This window comes from Sapajus apella, unplaced genomic scaffold (genome assembly GCF_009761245.1).
Source record: "Sapajus apella isolate SASKATOON/1434 unplaced genomic scaffold, GSC_monkey_1.0 scaffold62, whole genome shotgun sequence".
Classification (NCBI taxonomy): Eukaryota; Metazoa; Chordata; class Mammalia; order Primates; family Cebidae; genus Sapajus; species Sapajus apella.
The window spans coordinates 16936420-16957346 of NW_022437002.1; the positions used below are offsets into that span (position 1 = coordinate 16936420).

Sequence of the window (20927 nt, forward strand, 5' to 3'; positions counted from 1 at the left end):
TTTTTTTTTTTTTTGAGACGGAGTTTCGCTCGTTACCCAGGCTGGAGCGCAATGGCGCAATCTCGGCTCATCGCAACCTCCGCCTCCTGGGTTCAGGCAATTCTCCTGCCTCAGCCTCCTGAGTAGCTGGGATTACAGGCACGCATCACCATGCCCAGCTAATTTTTCTGTAGTTTTAGTAGAGACGGGGTTTCACCATGTTGACCAGGATGGTCTCGATCTCTTGACCTCGTGATCCACCCGCCTCGGCCTCCCAAAGTGCTGGGATTACAGGCTTGAGCCACCGCGCCCGGCAATTTTTCTATTTTTAGTAGAGACGGGGTTTCACCATGTTGGCCAGGCTGGTCTCGAACTCCTGACTTCGTGATCTGCCTGCCATGGCCTCCCAAAGTGCTGGGATTACAGGTGTGAGCCACTGACCCTGGCCGCTTAGGCTCTCTTATCTGTCCACTCTTTTGCTGAGTTTTGGTGTTGCAGGGTACTTACCTGCTTTTTAGAAGTTCATTGCCTGAAGGGAGCACAGAGACCACAGGGGAAACCACTGTGAGTTGGGGATACTCAGGGATGCTTTCAGAAGTGAAAGGAACTGGATGGGAGAGGTGGGAGGATGACAGAATCTAAAAGGAAAAGGAATGAATGGCTCATGGCTTGGATCTTTCATTTGCTGGTTGTGAGATCTTGGGGAAGTCACATAATCTCCAAAATTTGCATAAGGATTAAATGAGATAATATATACAAACTGAGGAACAGTGCCAGGAAAAGTGAAGTGGATCACACTCACATACACACAGTGCTGGGAAAAGTGACCAGTCTCGCTTCAGGGGTGGGTTCATGTGGGTTCATTCATGGTGGAGGCAAGGCAGGCTTGCTTTCTCTGGCAGTCCTCTAGGTTTCCCTCACCAGCTTTGGCTGCTTCTGTTATCTAGGCCAAGCAGGGTCAAAGACCCCGAGATGTGGAAGAGGGAAGTGGGGGGCCTGGGCATCCCCAGCCCCACCTGTTACATTTAGGGGCCAAGTCTGGGTATGTATGCTCCTTCCCTGTGGGCTGGTTCAGGCCAATAGCACCTACCAAGTATTTGGTGCCCGAGGCTGCAACCAGAGACTAGGGAATGGTCCTTCACTTTTAAGTGTGAGGGAAGGAGAGAGGCTAAGAACAAATACAGCCTCTCTCCATTTATCCATGGCAGAAAGGCCTGACACAATCATCCTGGGTAGTGGCAGATGGCTCAGGCCAAGGACAGGTCATACTGCCTTCCAACAGAATGTGTTCTCCTCCCAGTCTCTCTCCCTCTGGGTCAGCTTCATTAGAGCAGAGCTTTCTAGACCTTCTGTCTGGGTGGTCCTTTCCATGGGCCTCTCACTTCCTCAGGCACATTTGACTATTTAGAAAGCTGAATACAAAGGCGTGGTTTATGTACCTCCTTAGGAGTAGGGAGAGCTGTAAAGAAAGTGTATCCCCTGCTATTCTCTGGAAATAGAAACAACTTCTCAACTAGGCTCTGCAGACCCTAGATTCCTGTTGGGACTACAGCTAAACACAACTTCTCTCTCTCCACTGGGTATAGAAGCAGGGTGGTAATAGTAATGTAGTGAAGAACTGGGAGGAAGTTCGACCTTTGGCCTTGGGAAAGAGCTTGGAGGGTAATCTTGGCAGTCTTATAGGCTCATAGGAGCTCATGGCCCTTCACTTCAAGTATGGGAAAAGGTGAGAGGCTAAGAACCAATGCAGCATCTCATCCTTTATTCTTGGCAGAAGGCCCCTGATGCAATCATTCTGTGTAGTGGCAGTCTTCTCAGCTCAAGGAACTCTTGCAGTGGGCAAGGATGAGTTGTTACCAGGGGATGGGATTCCTGGAGTAGCAGCCATCAAGTTGTGTCTGACCTGGCAAGCTCCCAGGATCCTGTTTCTCAACACATTCCCAGAGTCCTCCCTGACTTGGCATTCAAGGTCCCCTTTCTCCTCTTCCTCCATTTCCCTCATTGAGCATCACTGGGAGAGGCAGGGCAGATCCTATCAACTCTTCTGCCTGCCTGGCTTTTCTGATTTCTGCCCCATGAGAGGTGGCCGGCCAGTGGACATTCAGTTACTATGTTTCAGACATACTCAACCCGTCTGTAGCTGCTACCAAAAGGAAACAAAAACTGTCCCTGCCTTCTGGCAGACAAACAGAGCAAAGAGAAGAAAAATCAAAGCATCTTGGGCAGCCAGCCAGTCCTGGAACTGTCAGACAATAGCAGCAGTGTACTGAGCTGGGGGCAGCTCCCAGCTGGGACTCAAACTCAACAAGCCTTCCTCTGGGAAAGCTTTACCTTTTGTTTTCTCCAGCTCCTTCCTTTCCTTGATGCAGAGGCCAATCGATGGACTTGTGCTAAGCGAAGGCACAGGAGAGGTTTTTGCTCTGTCTCACCGTCAGGGGTTTTAAGGGCTCAGTGGGGAAGGACAGGAAGGAGTGTACAGGAAGGCTCTGAGACAGTTTGATCAATGTCCTTTCCTTCAACCCACTTTCCCTCCCAAATCTTTTTTGTGATCAAGGAGTGATCTTCGGGCTCCTTGGGAGATCCAGGCCCTAAGGGCCAGAAAGCTCTGGGAATGAGGACAAAACCTGAGAACCAGAAGGGCCTTTAACACTCAAGCAGTCCAACTTTCTCATTTTGCAGATGGAAACACTCAAGGTCAGAGGGGAGACAGTGATTTGGCTCAAGCCAAACAACATTACAGAGGCCAGATTTTCTTCCACCTAGGCCAGGACTCTGTCTCCAGCACCACCTGGGCCCAATCAATTTAATTTCAGTTCCAAAGGGGACCACGTTGTGCACCACCACAGCTCTTTATCCCTACATCCCCCTCAGCTCTATTTGTTTCAACCACTTCTGCTGGGCCTTTTCAGTTCCTGCCTGATTAGGGAAAACTTTCAGGAGCCTTGTTCTGACCAGTGGGAGGAATGTGGAGCTCCAGGGATCTCAAGAAGGCTGACAGAGGTGGAGATCCCCCAGGGTAGGAATGCTCACAAGTCTCTCACAAGCTCTATGACTAAGATAGGCAAGATCACTCAAGTAAACTTGAGAGCCTTGAGATTTTTGAAGCAATGCAGAAACCAGTATTTCAAATAATTCTTTATAATTACTGCCACCCACAGTGAAGACATCAAGAGAAACCTTTGATAATTCTAGGAGGTAAAATCTCACCCCAGGAGCCACTTTCATCTTCCACCAAACACCTGCAGGTTGTAAGAGAAAGGCAGGGAAAGAGCAGTGTGAATGTGTGTTTGGGAGCAGGGGTGGTGGAGGGAAGGTGGATAGGCCTCTTGAAGGGCTGTGAAGCAAGAGAATTTCTGAAGCAGGAGAATCTGTAGAATTAGGATCTAAAGGAATACAGCTGGAGGAGAGTCAGAAGGAATTTCAAGCCATGATAGAGATTCCTAGCTCTTCCATCCCAGGTTGGGCAAACCTCACTGAAGTGAGGTGGAGTGGGGTCTGGCTTGGCTCAGACTACTGCCTCAGACCATGGCTCTTCATGTTCTTATCTCCACTAAAATCTGTGGGAATAGGCTTGTTGGCTAGGCAGGGGCTGCCCCTGCTTCTGTTCAGAGTCTCCAAGGGATATTGAACTGGGGAAAGTGGCTACAGGCTGGTAGGAGAGGGAGTGAATGGTGAGCATGGAGGGTGGGGGCTGTGGGTGAGGCAACAGAAGGGGCTGGGAATCTGTATGGCAGGTATGGGAGCAGAGTCCTGGGCTGATGCTCAGGGGTGGCACTGCGAGCAGCTAGGCCTATGGGTCTAGAAAGGCTGATTAGGATAAAGAACTGAAGTACTTCCAGGTCCTTTTAGGTAGGGGATACTTTAAGGACTGGGCTGAGTCAGCCAGTCAGAAAGAAGCCTTCCTAGGAGCTTTACATTGGACAGCTGCTGCCCCCACCTGATAAACCTTGGCACACAAGAGTTAGGCCACTGTGTCTGTCCTGTCCCACATGCTTGCTCCAGATGATATTTACCACATGACTCATGAACACACACTGTGTACATCTGGAGCCCACCTGACGTGGAGCTTGGGACTGCTCCACAAGTCTCCAGCATGTCTTTGGAAGCCCTTCTTTATTGGGAAATAAATACAGAGGCAAACAGGTGGGCCAGCCAACATCTGTGTTTCTGGAGGCCAAAAGGAAGGAGTCTGTCTGACTTGCTCAGAACTCAGATCTCCATAAGCTGGTCATTCCCCACGATCACTTCATTCACTCGTTCAGCTACAAAAGAAAAGGAAAAAAGTTTTCTGAGAACTGGCAGCAAGATGACATTTCAAACCCAACTGCTCTTTTTTTTTGAGACAGAGTTTCACTCTTGTCACCTAGGCTGGAGTGCAATGGCATGATCTTGGCTCACTGCAACCTCCACCTACTGGATTATAGGCATCCGCCACCACACCTGGCTAGTTTTTGTGTTTTTAGTGGAGATGGGGTTTCACCATGTTGGCCAGGCTGGTCTCGAACTCCTGACCTCAAGTGATCTGCCTCCCTTGGCCTCCCAAAGTGCTGGGGTTACAGGTGTGAGCCACTGAGTCCAGCCAAGCCCAACTGCTTCTAATTCTGTGTTCACAAGCATTTATTTCTCTCCTATTGTGGCTCTGTTCTTGAGAAGCACTTGGGAATAGGGGTATATGAGAGAGAGAGAGAGAGAGAGAGAGAGAGAGCACCTTCCCATGCAGGAGGATGGGACTGACTTTCTATATCCCTGGCTTTGGTGAGGTTTTTTTTTTTTTTTTTTGAGACGGAGTTTCGCTCTTGTTACCCAGGCTGGAGTGCAATGGCGCGATCTCGGTTTGGTGAGGTTTTAAATAGGAGAACTGAGACTGAGTCTTAAAGGATGAATAGTTTCTCCAGGCAGTGATGGAAGGGAAGACATTCCAGGCTGTTAGAACAGCAAGAGCAAAGACAGTGAGATGGGAGAAAGGGGAACATGAAATACTGTGGTGTGGACAGAGGATAGCAAAGGAGGGGATAAGAGTAAGAAATGAGGCTAAAAGGATAAATGGAGAAGGGCAATACCTCATACATAATATGGAAATAATAACACCTACTGCATAGGTTTGTTGTGAGAATTCAATGAGTTAAAGGTAAGTGAATGCTCAATAAGTTGTGGCTATTATTGTTTCTATAAAGTCCAAACCCATAAGGCCCTCCATGACATGATCTTTGCCTATTTCTCCAGCTTCATTTTCCACTATTCTCCATTTTACCAATAAGCCATACTGTTTTATATCTCTCTTTTTTTTTTTTGAGACAGGGTCTTGCTTTGTCACCCAGGCTGGAGTGCAGTGGTTCGATCTTGACTCACTGCAACCTCCACCTCCAGGGTTCAAGCAATTCTCCTGCCTTAGCCTCCCTGGTAGCTGGGACTACAGGCAAATGATGCCACACTTGGGTGTTTTTTTTCCTTTTTGTATTTTTAGTAGAGATGGGGTTTCACCATGTTGGCCACCAGGCTGGTCTTGAACTCCTGGGCTCAAGTGATCCACCCAGCTTTAGCCTCCCAAAGTACTGGGATTATAGGTGTGAGCCACCATGCTCAGCTCTGTTTTATACCTTTGAACTTTGGCACATGCTGTTCCCTCTGCCTAGAATGCTTCCCCCTCCATTTATTCCCATTGCACTCTTACTATCCTAATGTCCTAATCTAGCACCTCTAATATGTGATGCCTTCCCTTTTGAACTATTTCCTGCTTTGTGAAACCACTGTACCTAATACCTATCTCTATTCCTACATTATACCATTCTCCTCTACTTCACTATAAGAACATTGAGGGCACAGGACGCGGTGGCTCATGCTTGTAATCCCAGCACTTTGGGAGGCCAAAGGAGGTGGATCATCTGAAGTCAGGAGTTCAAGACCAGCCTGATTGGTGTGGTGGCTGGCTGAGGCACAAGATTGCTGGAACCCAGGAGATGGAGGCTGCAGTGACCTCCTGAGGTCACCGCCACTGCACTCCAGCCTGGGTGACAAAGTGAGACTCTGTCTCAAAAAAAAAAAAAAGGACAATTTTGCTAGATAGAGAGTTTTAAGATAGTGTTTTTTTTTTTTTTTAAACATTTTAAATATTTCAGTTCCCTCTTTTTTTGCTTATGTGGTTTAAGAGAAGTCTGATGTAATTCTTATCCTTGGTTGTTCATAGATAATGATTTTTTCCTCTTCTGGCTTCTTTTAAGATTTTATTTTTATCTTTGATTTTCTAAAGTTTCAATATAATATGCCTATGTTTAAATTTTTTGTATTTATCTTGTTTGGTGTTCTCTTAGCTTCTTAGATATGTGGATTTTGTTTATCTTCAATTTTGGGGAAATCTCAGTCATAATTTCTTTAAACATTTCTTCTGTTCCTTTTTTTCTCCTCCTTCTGATACTTCATTACACATGTATTGTTTCTATTATAATTGGCCTATACTTATTAAGTATTCTGTTCTTTTTCATTCTTTTTTTCTTTGAAGTTTCAGAAGTTGCTATTTAAACTTCTTTAAGCTCACTGATGCTTTCCTTGATTGTATCAGTCTATTGATGAATTCATGGTTATGGGCTAACCAGTGTTCCTCCAAAATTTATATGTTGTCCCAATCCTTAGTATCTCAGAATGTAACCATATTTGAAGATAAGATTTTTTAAAGGAGTGATAAAGTTAAAATGAGACTTCTAGGGTAGCGCCCTCGTACAATGTGATTGATGTCCTTATTGGAAGAAGAAGAGCCACAAGGAATGCATGTGCACAGAGAAAATGCCATTAAGAGGACGCGGCAAGAAGGCAACCAGCTGCAAGCCAAGACAGGCCTCAGGAGAAACCAAATGTGCTGACATCTTGATCTTAGACTTACAACTTCCAGAACTGTGAGAAAATAAATTTTTGTTATTTAAGGTACCCATTCTGTGGTACTTTGTTATGACAACCCTATACCAATGCAAGAATGGCCTATATACATCTATATTGGACAAAATTGACTTTAAGTGAAAAAAACATAAAAAGAGACAAAGAAGGCCATCATATAATGATAAAAGGGCCAATTCAGCAAGACGGTATAACAGTTTGAAATATGTATATATATGTTCCCAACAGTGGAATACTCAGACATATTAAAAATGTCATTAAAGCTAAAGAGAGATAGACCTCAACACGGTAATAACTGAGGGCTTCAACACTGCACTTTCAGTATTGGACAGATCATCTAGGTACAAAGTTAACAAATAAACCTCAAACTTAATCTGTACCATAGACCAAATAGACCTAACAGGCATTTACAGAACATTTCATCCAATAGCTGTGGAATACACATTCTTCTCAGCATCACATAGAATATTCTCCAGGATAGACCATATGTTTGAGCACGAAACAAGTTTCAACAAATTTTGAAAAATCAACATTATATCAAGTATATTCTAGACAAAAATGGAATAGAGTTAGAAATGAATAAGAGGAAGAACGTTGGAAACTGTACAAATACATGGAAATTAAACAACATGCTTCTGAACAGCCATTGAGTCCATGAAAAAACTAAGAAGAAAATAACAAACTTTCTTGAAACAAATGCAAGTGGAAATACAACATGCCAAAACCTATGGAATACAACAGAAACAGTGCTAAGAGAAAATTTTATAGCAAAAAATGCCTACAGCAAAAACACAGTAAGATTATAAACAACCTACTATGTACCTCAAAGAATGAGAAAAACAAGAAAAAGTGAAATCCAAACTTAGTAGAAGGAAAGAAATAATAAAAATCAGAGCAGAACGAAGGATTTAGAGATTTAAAAATGCAAGGAATCCATGAAACAAAAAGTTGATTTTTAAAAGAGATAAACTTTATAAAAACCACTAGCTAGACTAGGCAATAACAAAAGAGAGAATGCCAAATAAATAAAATCAGAAATAAAAAAGGAGATATTACAACTGATATAAAAGAAACAAGATGGATCATTAGAGACTGTTATGAACAACTACATGCTGACACACTGGAAAAACTAGGAGAAACTGATAAATTCCTGGACACATATAACCTACCTAGATTAAACCGGGAAAAATAGAAAACCTCAACATCCCAATAATGAGTAACAAGACTGAATCAGCAATAAAAAGCCTGTTAGCCAAGAAAAGCACAGGAACAGGTGGTTTTACTGCTTACTTTTACTAAACTTTTAAAGAACTAACATCCTGTTTTTCCTTTTAGTTGCATTTATTTTAATGCTGAATTTACTTCCGTGCCATGTTTTTGTTTCTTCAGTTTCTTCTGGTTTTCTTCTTCTTCTGGGCAACCTCCTCCTCTGGTTTAGGAACAATGTATTCCTTTTCAGTAAGGATCATCTCGATGTGGCAGGGAGAACTCACGTATGGGTTAATCTGACCATGAGCTCTGTAGGACTGGCGGTGCATCTTGGGTGCTTTGTTCCCTTGGATATGCTCAATGACCAGAGAATCCACATCTAAACCCTTAAGTTCAGCATTACTCTCTGCATTTTTAAGCATGTGCAGCAAAAATTCAGCACTCTTTTTGGGCCACCAACATTGTGTCCAGCCCCACTGCTTGTCCTGGACACACCTGCCAACTCTACCATTGTAACGTCGGAACCGTATACATTGTTTCTGTAAAGTGACATCTTTCAGATACTTCGTGGCTTTTCATATATGCATATCCTTGATGGCCTGGGAAGTTTCACGTGTGTTCTTAAAGTGAACCCGAAGATTGTAATCTCTTTATTTGAATTATTTTGTGGGGTTCTCCGGGTCAAGTGAATAGTGAACCATTTTCACGGATTACCTCAGGCTGCTTAGGGAAAGAGCAAGAACACCCTTTTTCTCAACTACTTCAAAAAACTGAAGAGATAAGAATTCTTCCTAATTTATTCAATGAGAACAAAGATGCCCAAACCAGACAAGGGCACACAAAAAACAAAAGTACGGGCCGGGCACGGTGGCTCATGCCTGTAATCCCAGCACTTTGGGAGGCAGAGGCGGGTGGATCATGAGGTCAAGAGTTTGAGACCAGCCTGGCCAACATGGTGAAACCCCGTCTCTACTAAAAATACAAAACTTAGCTGGTCTTGGTGGCACATGCCTGTAATCCCAGCTACTCAGGAGGCTGAGGCAGAAGAATTGCTTGAACCTGGGAGACGGAGGTTGCAGTGAGCCGAGATCGCGCCACTGCACTTGGGCCTGGCAATGAGTGAGACTTCGTTTCAAAAAAAAAAAAAAAAAAAAAAAACAACGAAAAAAACCCTAAAACAAAAGTACAGACCGATATTTAACATAGATGCAAAAATTCTCAACAAAATACTAGTAAACCATAGCCAGCAGCATATTGAAAATATAATACATTAAGATCAATTGTGATTTATCTCAGGGATACAAGAGTTCAACGTGTAGATTAATAAATATGATACATCCCATCATTAGCATAAAAGACAAAAACTATATGATCATCTCAAAAGCTGCAGAAAAAACATTTGATAAAACTCAACATTGCTTTGTGATAAAAACTCTCCGTAAAGTTGGCATAAAAAGAATATACCTTGGTCAGGCGTGATGGCTCATGCCTGTAATCCCAGCACTTGGGAGGCCGAGGCGGGCAGATCATGAGGTCAGGAGTTTGAGACCAGCCTGCCCAACATGGTGAAACCCCGTCTCTACTAAAAATACAAAAATTAGCTAGGCATGGTGGCACACGCCTCTAGTCCCAGCTACCCAGGAGGCGGAGGTTGCAGTGAGCTGAGATTGCGCCACTGCACTCCAGCCTAGGCGACAGAATGAGACTCTGTCTCAAAAAAAGAAAAAATACCTCAACATAATAAAGGTCATATATAACAAACCCACGATAATATTATACTGAAAAGTTCAAAGTCATACTACTAAAAACTGGAACAAGACAAAGATGACAACTTTCACCATTCCTATTCAATGTAGTATTCGAAGTCCTAGCCAGGGCAATTGGGCAAGAGAAAGAAATAATGACAGCCAAACTGGAATAGAGAAAGTCAGATTGTCCTTCTTTGTCAACTACATGAGTTTAAATATAAAAGACTTAAAGACACCACCAAGATGGGCACGGTGGCTCCGGCCTGTAATCCCAGCACTTTGGGAGGCCGAGGTGGGTAGATAACGAGGTCAAGAGATTGAGACCATCCTGGCCAACATAGTGAAACCCTGTCTCTACTAAAATACAAAAATTAGCTGGGCATGGTGGCGCGTGCCTGTAGTCCCAGCTACGTGGGAGGCTGAGACAGGAGAATTGATTGAAGCTGGGAGGCGGAGGTTGCAGTGATTCGAGATTGCGCCACTGCACTCCAGCCCAGCACCTGGCGAAACAGCAAGACTCTGTCTAAAAAATTAAAAAAAAAAAGATACCACCAAAAACTCTTAGAGCTGTAAACAAACACTCAGGAAAGTTGTAGGATACAAAATCAACATGAAAAATCAGTAGCATCTGTATACACTAATAACAAACTAGCTAAAAAGAAATCAAAAAAGCAATCCTGTTAACATTAGCTACAAAAAATTACCTAGAAATAAATTTAACCGAAGACTTGAAAGACCTCTACAACACTTGATGTTGGTGATTTGCTGACTTAACCAATTTCAGAGCTGTGTGACCCTGGGACTTCTTGCTATGTATTATAATAAATTTTCTTTACTATTTAAAAAAAAAAAGATCAGCCTGATCAACGTGGAGAAACCCCATTTCTATTAAAAATCCAAAATTAGCCGGGCTTGATAGCTCATGCCTGTAACCTCAGCTACTTGGAGGCTGAGATAGGAGAATTGTTTGAACCTGGAAGGCAGAGGTTGTGGTGAGCCGAGATCGCATAATTGCACTCCAGCCTGGGCAACAAGAGTGAAACTCCATCTCAAAAAAAAAAAAAAAACAACAAAAAAAGACAACATTGAGGGTAGAGATGGAACAGTGTAGTTAGGATTATTTCCCCAGTATCTAGCATAGCTACTGCCACATGATGATTTTAGAGATTTTGGGCAATGACAAAGATAGGATATGATAGTGTAAGAGGAGAGCTAAGCTGAATGGAGATGAAGGCTGGTAGAGAAGTTCAGGGAATCATGAATCTGGTGAGCTGGATAGTTTACTGATGAATATGTTTAAATTGTCCAAGATGTTGTAGAAAAGTCAGGGAGAGGAAAGGAAGATTGTGAACCGTAGGCCAAAGCTCTTAATAAATGTAGGGAATACCCTGGAAGCTGACCAATGATAGGGTGAAAGGTAAGAAGAGCTATAGAAAACTTTCAAGGAAAAAGAACTATAGAAAGAAGGCAGTGAGCCAATGGCATGAAAGGGGCACGGGGGGCCAGGGAACAGAGACTATGTATCTGGCATGATGGGGTTGATGTATTTTCACGGCGATTCACTGTAGGGGCACAACAAGCACAACTAGGCTGGGCGTGGTGGCTCACGCCTGCAATCCCAGCACTTCGGGAGGCCATGGTAGGTGGATTGCCTAAGCCCAGGAGTTCAAGACCAGCCTGTGCAATAGACACCATCTCTACAAAAAATAAAATACTAGCTGGATGTGGTGGCACATGCCTGTGGTCTCAGCTACTCAGGGGCTGGGGTGAGAGGTCATTTGAGCCCGGGAGGTTAAGGCTACAGTGAGCTTTGACTGTGCCACTTGCACTTCAGCCTGGGTGACAGAGCAAGACCCTGCCTCAAAAAAAACAAAAAACTAAGCAGAGCTAGTGATGCTTGGTCAGGGATGGGAGTAGGCTCCAGTAAATACACTGGAAAATCTCTAGGCTGGTATCAGGTTGGGAAAGATCCTAAGGGGAAAAGTACAAGGGAACATGGTAAGTTGGGAAAATAGCAATGGGATAGAAGGGAAAAACATGTCACAAATAAAAAGGTGCGCTGTTGGGAAACTAAAAAAGGCTTCCTGCTGGCCAGGAGGATTTGACCTATGTCAAATATATGTCATCACCCTGACCTATATCAGGTCTATTTTCATGGTCAAAGAACTGATGACTCTGGCCACAGGGAAGAGATCCAAGTTCTCTCACTGACTGTAAGAAGAGACTTAGATGAAGCATGCTTTTAGCAGTTAGTGTTTTTTAGTTTTTTTTTCTTTTTAAATGGAATCTTGCTCTGTCATCTCGGCTGGAGTACGGTGGTGTGATCTCTGCTCACTGGAACCTCTGCTTCCCAGGTTCAAGTGATTCTCCTGCCTCAGCCTCCCAAGTAGCTGAGATTACAAGTGTGTGCGACCACACACAGCTAATTTTTGTATTTTTAATAGAGACGAGGTTTCACCATGTTGAATGGGCTGGTCTTGACTCAGGACCTCAAGTGATCCACCTGCCTTGGTCTCTTAAAGTGCTGGGATCACAGGTGTGAGCCACCGCCACTGTACCCGACCATTTTTTAGGTTTTGACTGTTAGCTGGGGGCCTTTCTACTGCTTGAGAAGGTCAAATTTGGCTGCCAGTATTTTTTGCTAGAGATAATCAATGAGGGTATTGGGATGGGGTGAGAAAAGTCAGAGTTGTTATAAAATAGCTTGTTTTCTTGGTAGTGCTAAGAGAGGGCAGGGAGGCCTATGCTGGGTTATGAGTCATATTTTGGGAGAAAAAAGACGGCTATGGATGTGGTGACTCTGTAATATGAAAATGATTAGAATTTGGAGAGGAGGCTGCATTATTTCTTAGGATGAACGTTTTTTCCTGAAACTCCTTCATGTGAGGAAGACTGACAGAAGACTTTGCCATCTATTGAGCTCTTTGCTGGTAAGGACATGAGTTGTTGACGTTTGCCTAGGTCATCCATAGTAACAAGTCTTGAGTGCTGCACTGATGGCTAGGAGTTTGCTTTCACCATATGGCTCAGTCTCAAAAAAAAAAAAAAAAAAAAAAGGAGAAGTAATAGTGGAAAAAGGCAACTGGCCAGGAATTTCCTGTGGCAGGAGGGCACTGACCACTGTGTTGGATGCATGGGTCCTTCCAGCAGAGGACAGAGAGAAGGAAGTGCTGGGGTTGTCCAGTTTAGAGTCCCAACAAGATGACTTCCCTGCATCCCTCCTTCAGCAGGACCATTAAAGGGTCTCCTTGCTAAAAGGTAGACACATAGTATTAATTAAAGGCAGAAAGCCGAGGAGATTATGAAGCCCATCTCATGAAAATTGCATATATCTCACAGAGGCCTTTCTTGGAACCCTAACTTTCTACCCTGAAATCACTCAAAATATGTTTCATGGATCCAAAATTCATTCATTTACTCTTCCCCTCATCCCCCCGAGCATTTACCATAAATCAGGACCTGTTCTGAGAGCTAGAGATGAATATAGTTATGGGACAATTGACCTTGAGGATCTTAGTAGGGAAGGCTGATTCATGGATAACTGCCACAACTTGTGAAACATACTTTAATAAAGGTGTGGCAAAGCTCAAGGACACAGTGGAAGGAATGTGTAGTTCTGCTATGGGGAGTCATGGGAAGAGTCAGAGAAGCTTCTACAAAGGAGAAAACACTTGGTCAGAGTCCTCAAGAGAGGAAATCTAGAGAGGGCCCAGGTAAAAGCATGGGGAGGTTATAATGACATAGTATGTATGAGGAATTCTAAGTCTCTTGGTACACTCAAGGAATAGTACATACATCTGTCATTTAATTATATGTAATTATCACAAAAATTTTCCAAGGTAGCTTTTATTATCCCAGTTGCTCTAATTAAGAAGGTCTGGGGCTGGGCACAGTGGCTCATACCTGTAATCTCAGAACTTTGGGAAAGCCAGGTGGGTGGCTTGCTTGAGGTGAGGAGTTCAAGACCAGCCTGGGTGACATGGCAAAACCCTGTCTCCACTAAAAATACAAAAATTGGCCAAGTGTGGTTGTGTGCCCCTGTAGTTTCAGCCACCTGGGAGGCTGACGCACAAGAATCACTTGAAACAGGAGGAATTGGCTGCAGTAAGCTGAGATAGCAGCCTGGGCGACAGAGCAAGACTCTGTCTCAAAAAATAAAAATTAAGCCAGGTGTGGTGGCTTATGCCTGTAATCCCAGCACTTTGGGAGGCTGAGGTGGGCAGATCCAGGAGGTCAGGAGTTTGAGACCAGCCTTACCAACATAGTCAAACCATGTCTCTATTAAAAATACAAAAATTAGCCAGGCGTGGTGGTGCGTGCCTATAATCCCAGCTACTCGGGAGGCTGAGGCAGGAGAATTGCTTGAACCCAGGAGGTGGAGGTTGTAGTGAGCTGAGATCACGCCATTGTACTCCAGCCTGGGCAACAGAGTGAGACTCCATCTTTAAATAAATAAGTAAATAATTAAAAAAAAGAAAAATCTGAGGGCTTAGTGATTATAAACTTAACTTGGTGCACGGCCACTGAGTTGCAGAGTTGAGATGTGAACCCAAGTCTGTTTGATTTTAGGCTACTGAGTTGTAGAGTTGAGATGTGAACCCAGGTCTGTTTGATTTTAAAGCCCAAAAGGAAGGCATGCCACTTTAAAAAAGGGAAAGGGCAAGAAATGGAAGAAGGAAAATGATGTGTCTTCTACAGAATTGGTGGAGTTAATTCCTTCAGCAACTTTCCTCCTCACCTTATTTTAGGTTTAGGAATAATATCAAAAGCAGTCAGTCATTTTTATTATTATTTTTAAGACAAGGTCTCCCTCCTCTGTCACCCAGGCTAGAGTACAGTGGTTCGATCTTAGCTCACGGCAGCCTTGACCTCTCAGGCTCAAGCAATCCTCCTGCCTCGGCCTCTTGAGTAGCTGGGACAACAGGTGTGTGCCACTGTGCCTAGCTAATTTTTTTTATTTTTTGTAGAGATGGGTTCCTGCTATGTTGTCTAGGCTCAAGCAATCCTCACACTTCAGTGTCCCAAAGCATTGGGATTATTGGCATAAGCCACTGTGACTCGCCCCCAAGAACCACTGTATAGTATTGGTGCCAACCTGGGCCATTAGGTCTATTGGCATGTTTTCAAGTTTTTGATATTAAGGTGGCATACATGTATAAGCTTGTCTATAAGATGAATTCCTAGAAATAAGCTTGTCTATAAGATGGATTCCTAGAAATGAAACTGTTTAAGTCAAAGTTAAAAAATTTGACAGTGATGTCAACTGCTCTCCAAAGATGGCTTTATCAATTTATGTTTTTGCCCGCAGTGTATGTATGTGCTTGTTTCCCACGTCCTCACCAGCATTTTGGCATTATCAGTGCTGGTGTGAGAAGTAAAAATGGAATTTGTGATTGTAATCTTGTTTACCTTTGGCTTCAATCCTCTGGCCACTTCCAATCAAGCAGTCCTTGATGTCTGTACCCTTCTCGATGACAGCATTGTTGCAGATGACACTGCCTTGGATGTTGCTTCTGTAACATAGTAGCCAAGTTAGGGAGGACCCAGGGCTCGCATCATCCTCCTCATTACTATTGGTTGGGAGTTCTGGCTCCTCCCTAGGCCAGGAACAGGTGGGCAGTATAGTTAAAGGCTACCTGCCTCAAGTTATCAGTGGAAGACACAATGGTAAGCCAAGGGAGGACCTGGCTTCACAGAAGTCCAGATTTGGGACTATCCTCGTAACAATCTTTCTCTAAGGCCTAAAAAGAAGATACTCTGACTTCAGTTCCTTTTTTTTTTTTTCAGACAGGGTCTCACTGTGTCACCAGGACTGGAGTGCAGTGGTGTGATCATAGATCACCTGCAGCCTCTACAACACCTGGGTTCAAGGGATTCTCCCACCTCAGCCTGTAGCTGGGACTACAGTGCACACCAACATGCCTGGCTAATTACTTCAGTTCTTTAGGACCCCAGAACCTAGAGGTCTAAATTCCATCCAACCTCTTCTTTGGTCTGGCGCTGGTCCTTAGGCTGACCCATCACTGCTGCTTCTCATCTGGGAGTATATACCAAATTTCACTTGAGGCCCAGAAGTCAAGAATCCTCCTAGAAGATCAACTCTGGAAACAATGGGCACCCACACTCTCACCACAGACTCTGGTTAAGCAAAGCCATACTCATTAAAAACAAAAAAAAAAAATTTTTTTTTTTTTTTTTTTTCCCTGATAAGGTCTCACTTTATTGCCCAGGCTGGAGTGCAGTGGTGCGATCTTGGCTCACTGCAGCCTCTCCCTTGTGGGTTCAAGCGATTCTCCTGCCTGAGCCTCCCAAGTAACTGGGACTACAGGGCCACCATACCAGGCTAATTTTTGTATTTTTAGTAGAGATGGAGTTTCACCATGTTGGCCAGGATGGTCTTGAACTCCTGACCTCAAGTGATCCACCGCCTTGGCCTCCCAAAGTGCAGGAATTACAGGAGTGAGTCACCACGCCTGGCCTAAAAAAATTTTTTTTAAGAGATAAGGTATTATGTTGCCCAGGCTGGTCTCAAATTCAAGCTCAAGCAATTCTGCCTCAGCCTCCTAAATCTCTGAGACTACAGGTGCCCATCACTATGTCTGGCTAAAAGGATTTTTAAAAAACCAACTCCATTCCACATAAAAAACTATTCTAGACCCTAAAGCATACCCCAAGAGCAGCACCACTTGCTCGTAGCATTTAAATGTATTTAAAAAGCGGCCAGGTACAGTGGCTCATACCTGTAATCCCAGCACTTTGGGAGGCTAAGGCAGGCGGATCATCTGAAGTCAGGAGTTTGAGACCAGCCTGACCAATATCGTGAAACCCCATCTCTACTAAAAATACAAAAATTAGCCGGGCTTGGTGGCAGGAGCCTGTAGTCCCAGCTACTTGGGAGGCTGAGACAGTAGAATTGCTTGAACTCATTGGGTAGAGGTTGCAGTGAGCTGAGATCATGCCATTGCACTCCAGCCTGGGCAACAAAAGCAAGATTGTCTCAAAAAAAAAAAAAAAAAAAAAAAAGAAAGGAATTTATGACTAACCTTTACTGTACATCTATTCTATGCCAGGTATTGTGCTAAATAAATACTCTCTGTACATTATAGGAGTGACTTTTACAAATCTAATAATTTCTTTTTTCTTTTTTTTTGAGACAGAGTCTTGCTCTGTCGCCCAGGCTGGAGTGCAATGGCACAATCTGGGCTCACTGCAACCTCTGTCTCCTGGGTTCAAGCAATTCTCCTGCCTCAGCCTCCCAAGTAGCTGGCATTACAGGTGCCTGCCACCATGCCTGGCTACTTTTTTTTTCTTTTTTGAGATGAAGTCTTGCTCTGTCGCCAGGCTGGGTGCAGTGGTGCAATGCCAGCTTACTGCAACCTCTGCCTCCCCAGTTCAAGCGATTCTCCTGCCTCAGCCTCCCGAGTAGCTGGGACTACAGGCGCACACCACCATGCCCAGCTAATTTTTGTATTTTTAGTAAAGATGGGGTTTCACCATGTTAGCCAGGATGGTCTCGATCTCTTGATGTTGTGATCCGCCTGCTTTGGCCTCCCAAAGTGCCGGGATTATAGGAGTGAGCCACTGCACCTTGCCATTTTATGTATTTTTAGTAGAGGCAGGGTTTCGTCATGTTGGCCAGGCTGGTCTTGAACTCCTGACCTCAGGTAATACAACCTTTTTTTTTTTTTTTTTGAGATGGAATCTTGCTCTGTCCCCCAGACTGAAGTGCACTGGTGCAATCTGCAACCTTCACCTTCCAGGTCCAAGCAATTCTGCCTCAGCCTCCCAAGCAGCTGGGACTACAGACCCATACCAACACACGCAGCCAATTTTTGTATTTTTAGTAGAGATGGGATTTAACTATGTTGGCCAGACTGGTCTCAAATTCCTGGCCTCACGTGATCTGCCTGCCTCAGCCTCCCCAAGTGTTGGGATTACATGCATGAGCCACCATGGCTGGCCACAAATCTAGTAATTTCTTTTTTTTGAGATAGGGTCTTACTTTGTAATCCAGGCTGGTGTGCAGTGGTGTGATCTTGACTCACTGCAGCTTCTACCTCCTGGGCTGAAGTGATCCTCTGCCTCAGCCCCCCAAGTAGCTGAGACTATAGGCATGTGTATACTATAGTGTAAGAAATAACAAATAAAACCACCCTCAGTGTCCTGGCCCCCATCAATTATTTTGGCAGGTCTTGGATAGAAGCTTAATGTATTTAACTAAAAGAAAACCTCTCCTAGATGATTCTGGGAGTACTATTTTAATCTCTGAGGCAATAAAAAAGAGCAACCACATTTTACAGATGAGGTAACAGATTTAGAGAAGTTAAACCATTCACCAAAAACCATATAACTGCTAGTAACCTATTTAAATCTAGGTCTGCCTGACTTCAGAATCCATAATTTAATCATAATGCAATACAAAGAAACTAAGAAAAGACTAGAGGAGACCTAGAACTGCCTTATTCTGAGCTGAGATGGCTCAATGGAAGGAGCTCTTTTCTAACAAGAGGATATTCAGTACCCCTGGGTCAGAAATGGGAAGATCAAAAAATGGGCAGCTGGGGGGAAAAGGGGGAGGATAGAGAGGGTATAAGCACCCTTTAACAAAACAAAACTAAGGAAAAATTCCCAACCCAAGAGGCGTGAGGGGGTGGGGAAGAGGACATTCCGAGGACTGAAAACACTGATACACAGGCCATTAAAAAAGATTATTCCCAAATGCCAAAACTTAGTAAAATGAAAAAAAAATTTTAGTATTTTCTGGCATTTCAGAGTCTTCTTTATCTCTGTTCTCCTAGGAGGTTAAAGCCTGTTGGAAAGCAGCAAAAGGCCAAAACCATAGCACTTCTGTGGTGTAGGCTAGTGATGGGCAGAGACAGCACTAGTTTGCCTTTTGGCAGGCTTGGGATACACTCAGTGGGTGGGCTTTAAGAGAGCTTCCAGAACTTTCCAACTTGCCTAACTTGCAAAGTAGTCCAGCAAGCAGTTAGAGTGGTTCCTGGTTTTTGGGGAAAATTTCTCCAAAAAGGGTAATAATGAAGCATAGAAAGCTTTAGATACAGAGGCTCCTGGGATGAAGCTGCCTTTCTGTTAGCTACTAGTTTATCACAGAAAAGTCTTATTTCTTTTTCCAAGGTGGTAGTAGGGATATGCTTCCTACTCAGTAGTAAGAACCAAACAATGTGTGCTCTGAAGCTAGGCAAGGGGTAAACACAGCAGACAAGAAACAGCTAACAGGAACTCAACCATAATTAGAGACAATAAAATATCTATTTTGGAATCTGGGATATAAGTGGGAGAGATTTCTGGAAGGAAGAGGTAAGAATAACTGAGGTTGGATTTCCACAGTAATAAACAGCCTGGTTTTTCTTAGGCTTTGTAGATCTGATTGGGGTCTTCAGGAACTTCTCATATTGCCTATCTCATCCAGTATATGTGTAACTCTGAGACATAAACCACGGCTGTAGAGCCTGCAGATATGACAGGGAAAGTGGGGTGACCAATGGAAAGCTGTGGGCTCTTCTGAGGCTCCTGGTCAGTGGATCTGTGGAAGGCTTTGAGATGAATACCTGACAACAGCTTACTGGGTGTGAAGCTCTTTTCTGACCATCTGTATCCTTAACTGTTCCCCAGTATTACTGTGTAGTCACAAATCACCTCCATTAGCAAGGCTGAGGTACTTTGGAAAAATTTCAACCAAATACAGCTTTTCCCATTCAAGAAGAAACTCCAGGATCAAGGACTTTACTGGGAGTATGTCTGTTCATGCTACAGGGAGTGGAAAGACAGGACTATATCAAACAAGCCCTCTACAGGTTGCCAACTGGCAGCGAAGCCTCTGTCTTTTCTGTTTAGTGCCTAAAGAGAGAGAAGAGATGAGTTCCTATAGTCCAAGAAAAGAACTTGCTCTAGGATAGAATTACAGCTTCTGAATCCTAGTTTTAACTCTCAGGTTGGCACTAAGCACTCTGCTGTGCTAATGTCTAGCTGTGTTCCCTAAGATGCTGCTCCGTGATGGCTAAGACTAAAGGAGACTTGGTTCTCATTTCTCCTTGGTGGGTTCCAATTTCACGCACAGAGGCAGGCCTTGCAAAATTACTCGGAAAACTGTAATACTTCAGTGGAAAAGAGGCCATGAGAAAAACACAGAGCTCTACAGTAAGTGCACTGCTTGGCCAGGGACACTACGCTATACTATGTTGTAGCATATCACTCGAGGAAGAAGGCTGATTGGGGAAGCAAGACTGCCTCCAAATTCTGGCTCCTCTTCTGGCTTCAGGTAGGTCTTTCTTCAGTTCTTTCCAGTAAGGAAAGGGAACTCACATATATCTACTGTCTAATACATCTCAGTCATTATACAAAGTATTTTTTTTTTTTTTTTTTGAGACGGAATCTTGCTCTGTTGCCCAGGCTGGAGTGCAGTGGCACAATCTCGGTTCATTGCAACCTCCGCCTCCTGGGTTCAAGTGATTCTCCTGCCTCAGCCTCCTGAGTAGCTGGGATTACAGGTGGGTGCCACCACACCGGGATAATTTTTTGTATTTTTAGTGGAGACGGGGTTTCACCATGTTAGCCAGGATGGTCTTGATCTCCTGATGTCATGATCCACTCACCTTGGCCTCCCAAAGTGCTGGGATTATAGGTGTGAGCTACCATGTCCAGCCTATACTCATCTTATAACTTAATCTTTTCGGCAGACTTGCAGGGATGGTGGTATTTATTCCAATTTTTACAGAGGAAATTGAGACTCAAAGATGTTAGACAATGTGCCTGAGCTTAAAGTGACACTCCACTGTATCATGGACTCCTGCCTCAGTTACTGACTTAGGGAATATTTGGCAAAGAGGCATGAAACTTCTCAGTAACTCTGAGGATGGGCAGGTTCTTTTTTGAAGATTAGTTGGCAGGCTTCCTAAACCTACTCATGACCCTGGCGTAAGAAAAGGGAATGAAACTGAAGATACATGTAGCTTTTCTAGGCATGTGACTAAGGCTGCTTTAGGCCAACTCACCAGTTCAGCCCAAAGATTATGGATGAGTCACCCATATCTCTCCAGGTGCTGGGAAGCCTCCTAACCTAAGCCCTTCTAAGCTGGTCCAAGTATG

The 20927-nt window shown here is 43.9% G+C and overlaps 1 protein-coding gene and 1 pseudogene across 2 annotated transcripts in view; both read right to left on the minus strand.

Annotated features, from left to right (window-relative positions):
- Positions 1–4014: 4014 nt before the first annotated feature.
- EIF2B3 (eukaryotic translation initiation factor 2B subunit gamma) overlaps positions 4015–20927 on the minus strand; it is a 126197-nt gene continuing 109284 nt past the window's right edge. For both annotated transcript variants that reach the window (XM_032247371.1, XM_032247370.1), the window contains 2 exons: positions 15231–15334; positions 4015–4241 (listed from right to left, as the gene is read on the minus strand). In XM_032247371.1, the coding sequence (XP_032103262.1) occupies positions 4189–4241; positions 15231–15334 (157 nt within the window). In that variant the 3' untranslated portion in view covers positions 4015–4188. The remainder of the gene's footprint in view (positions 4242–15230; positions 15335–20927) is intronic.
- Positions 7861–8942, minus strand: LOC116529463 (annotated as a pseudogene).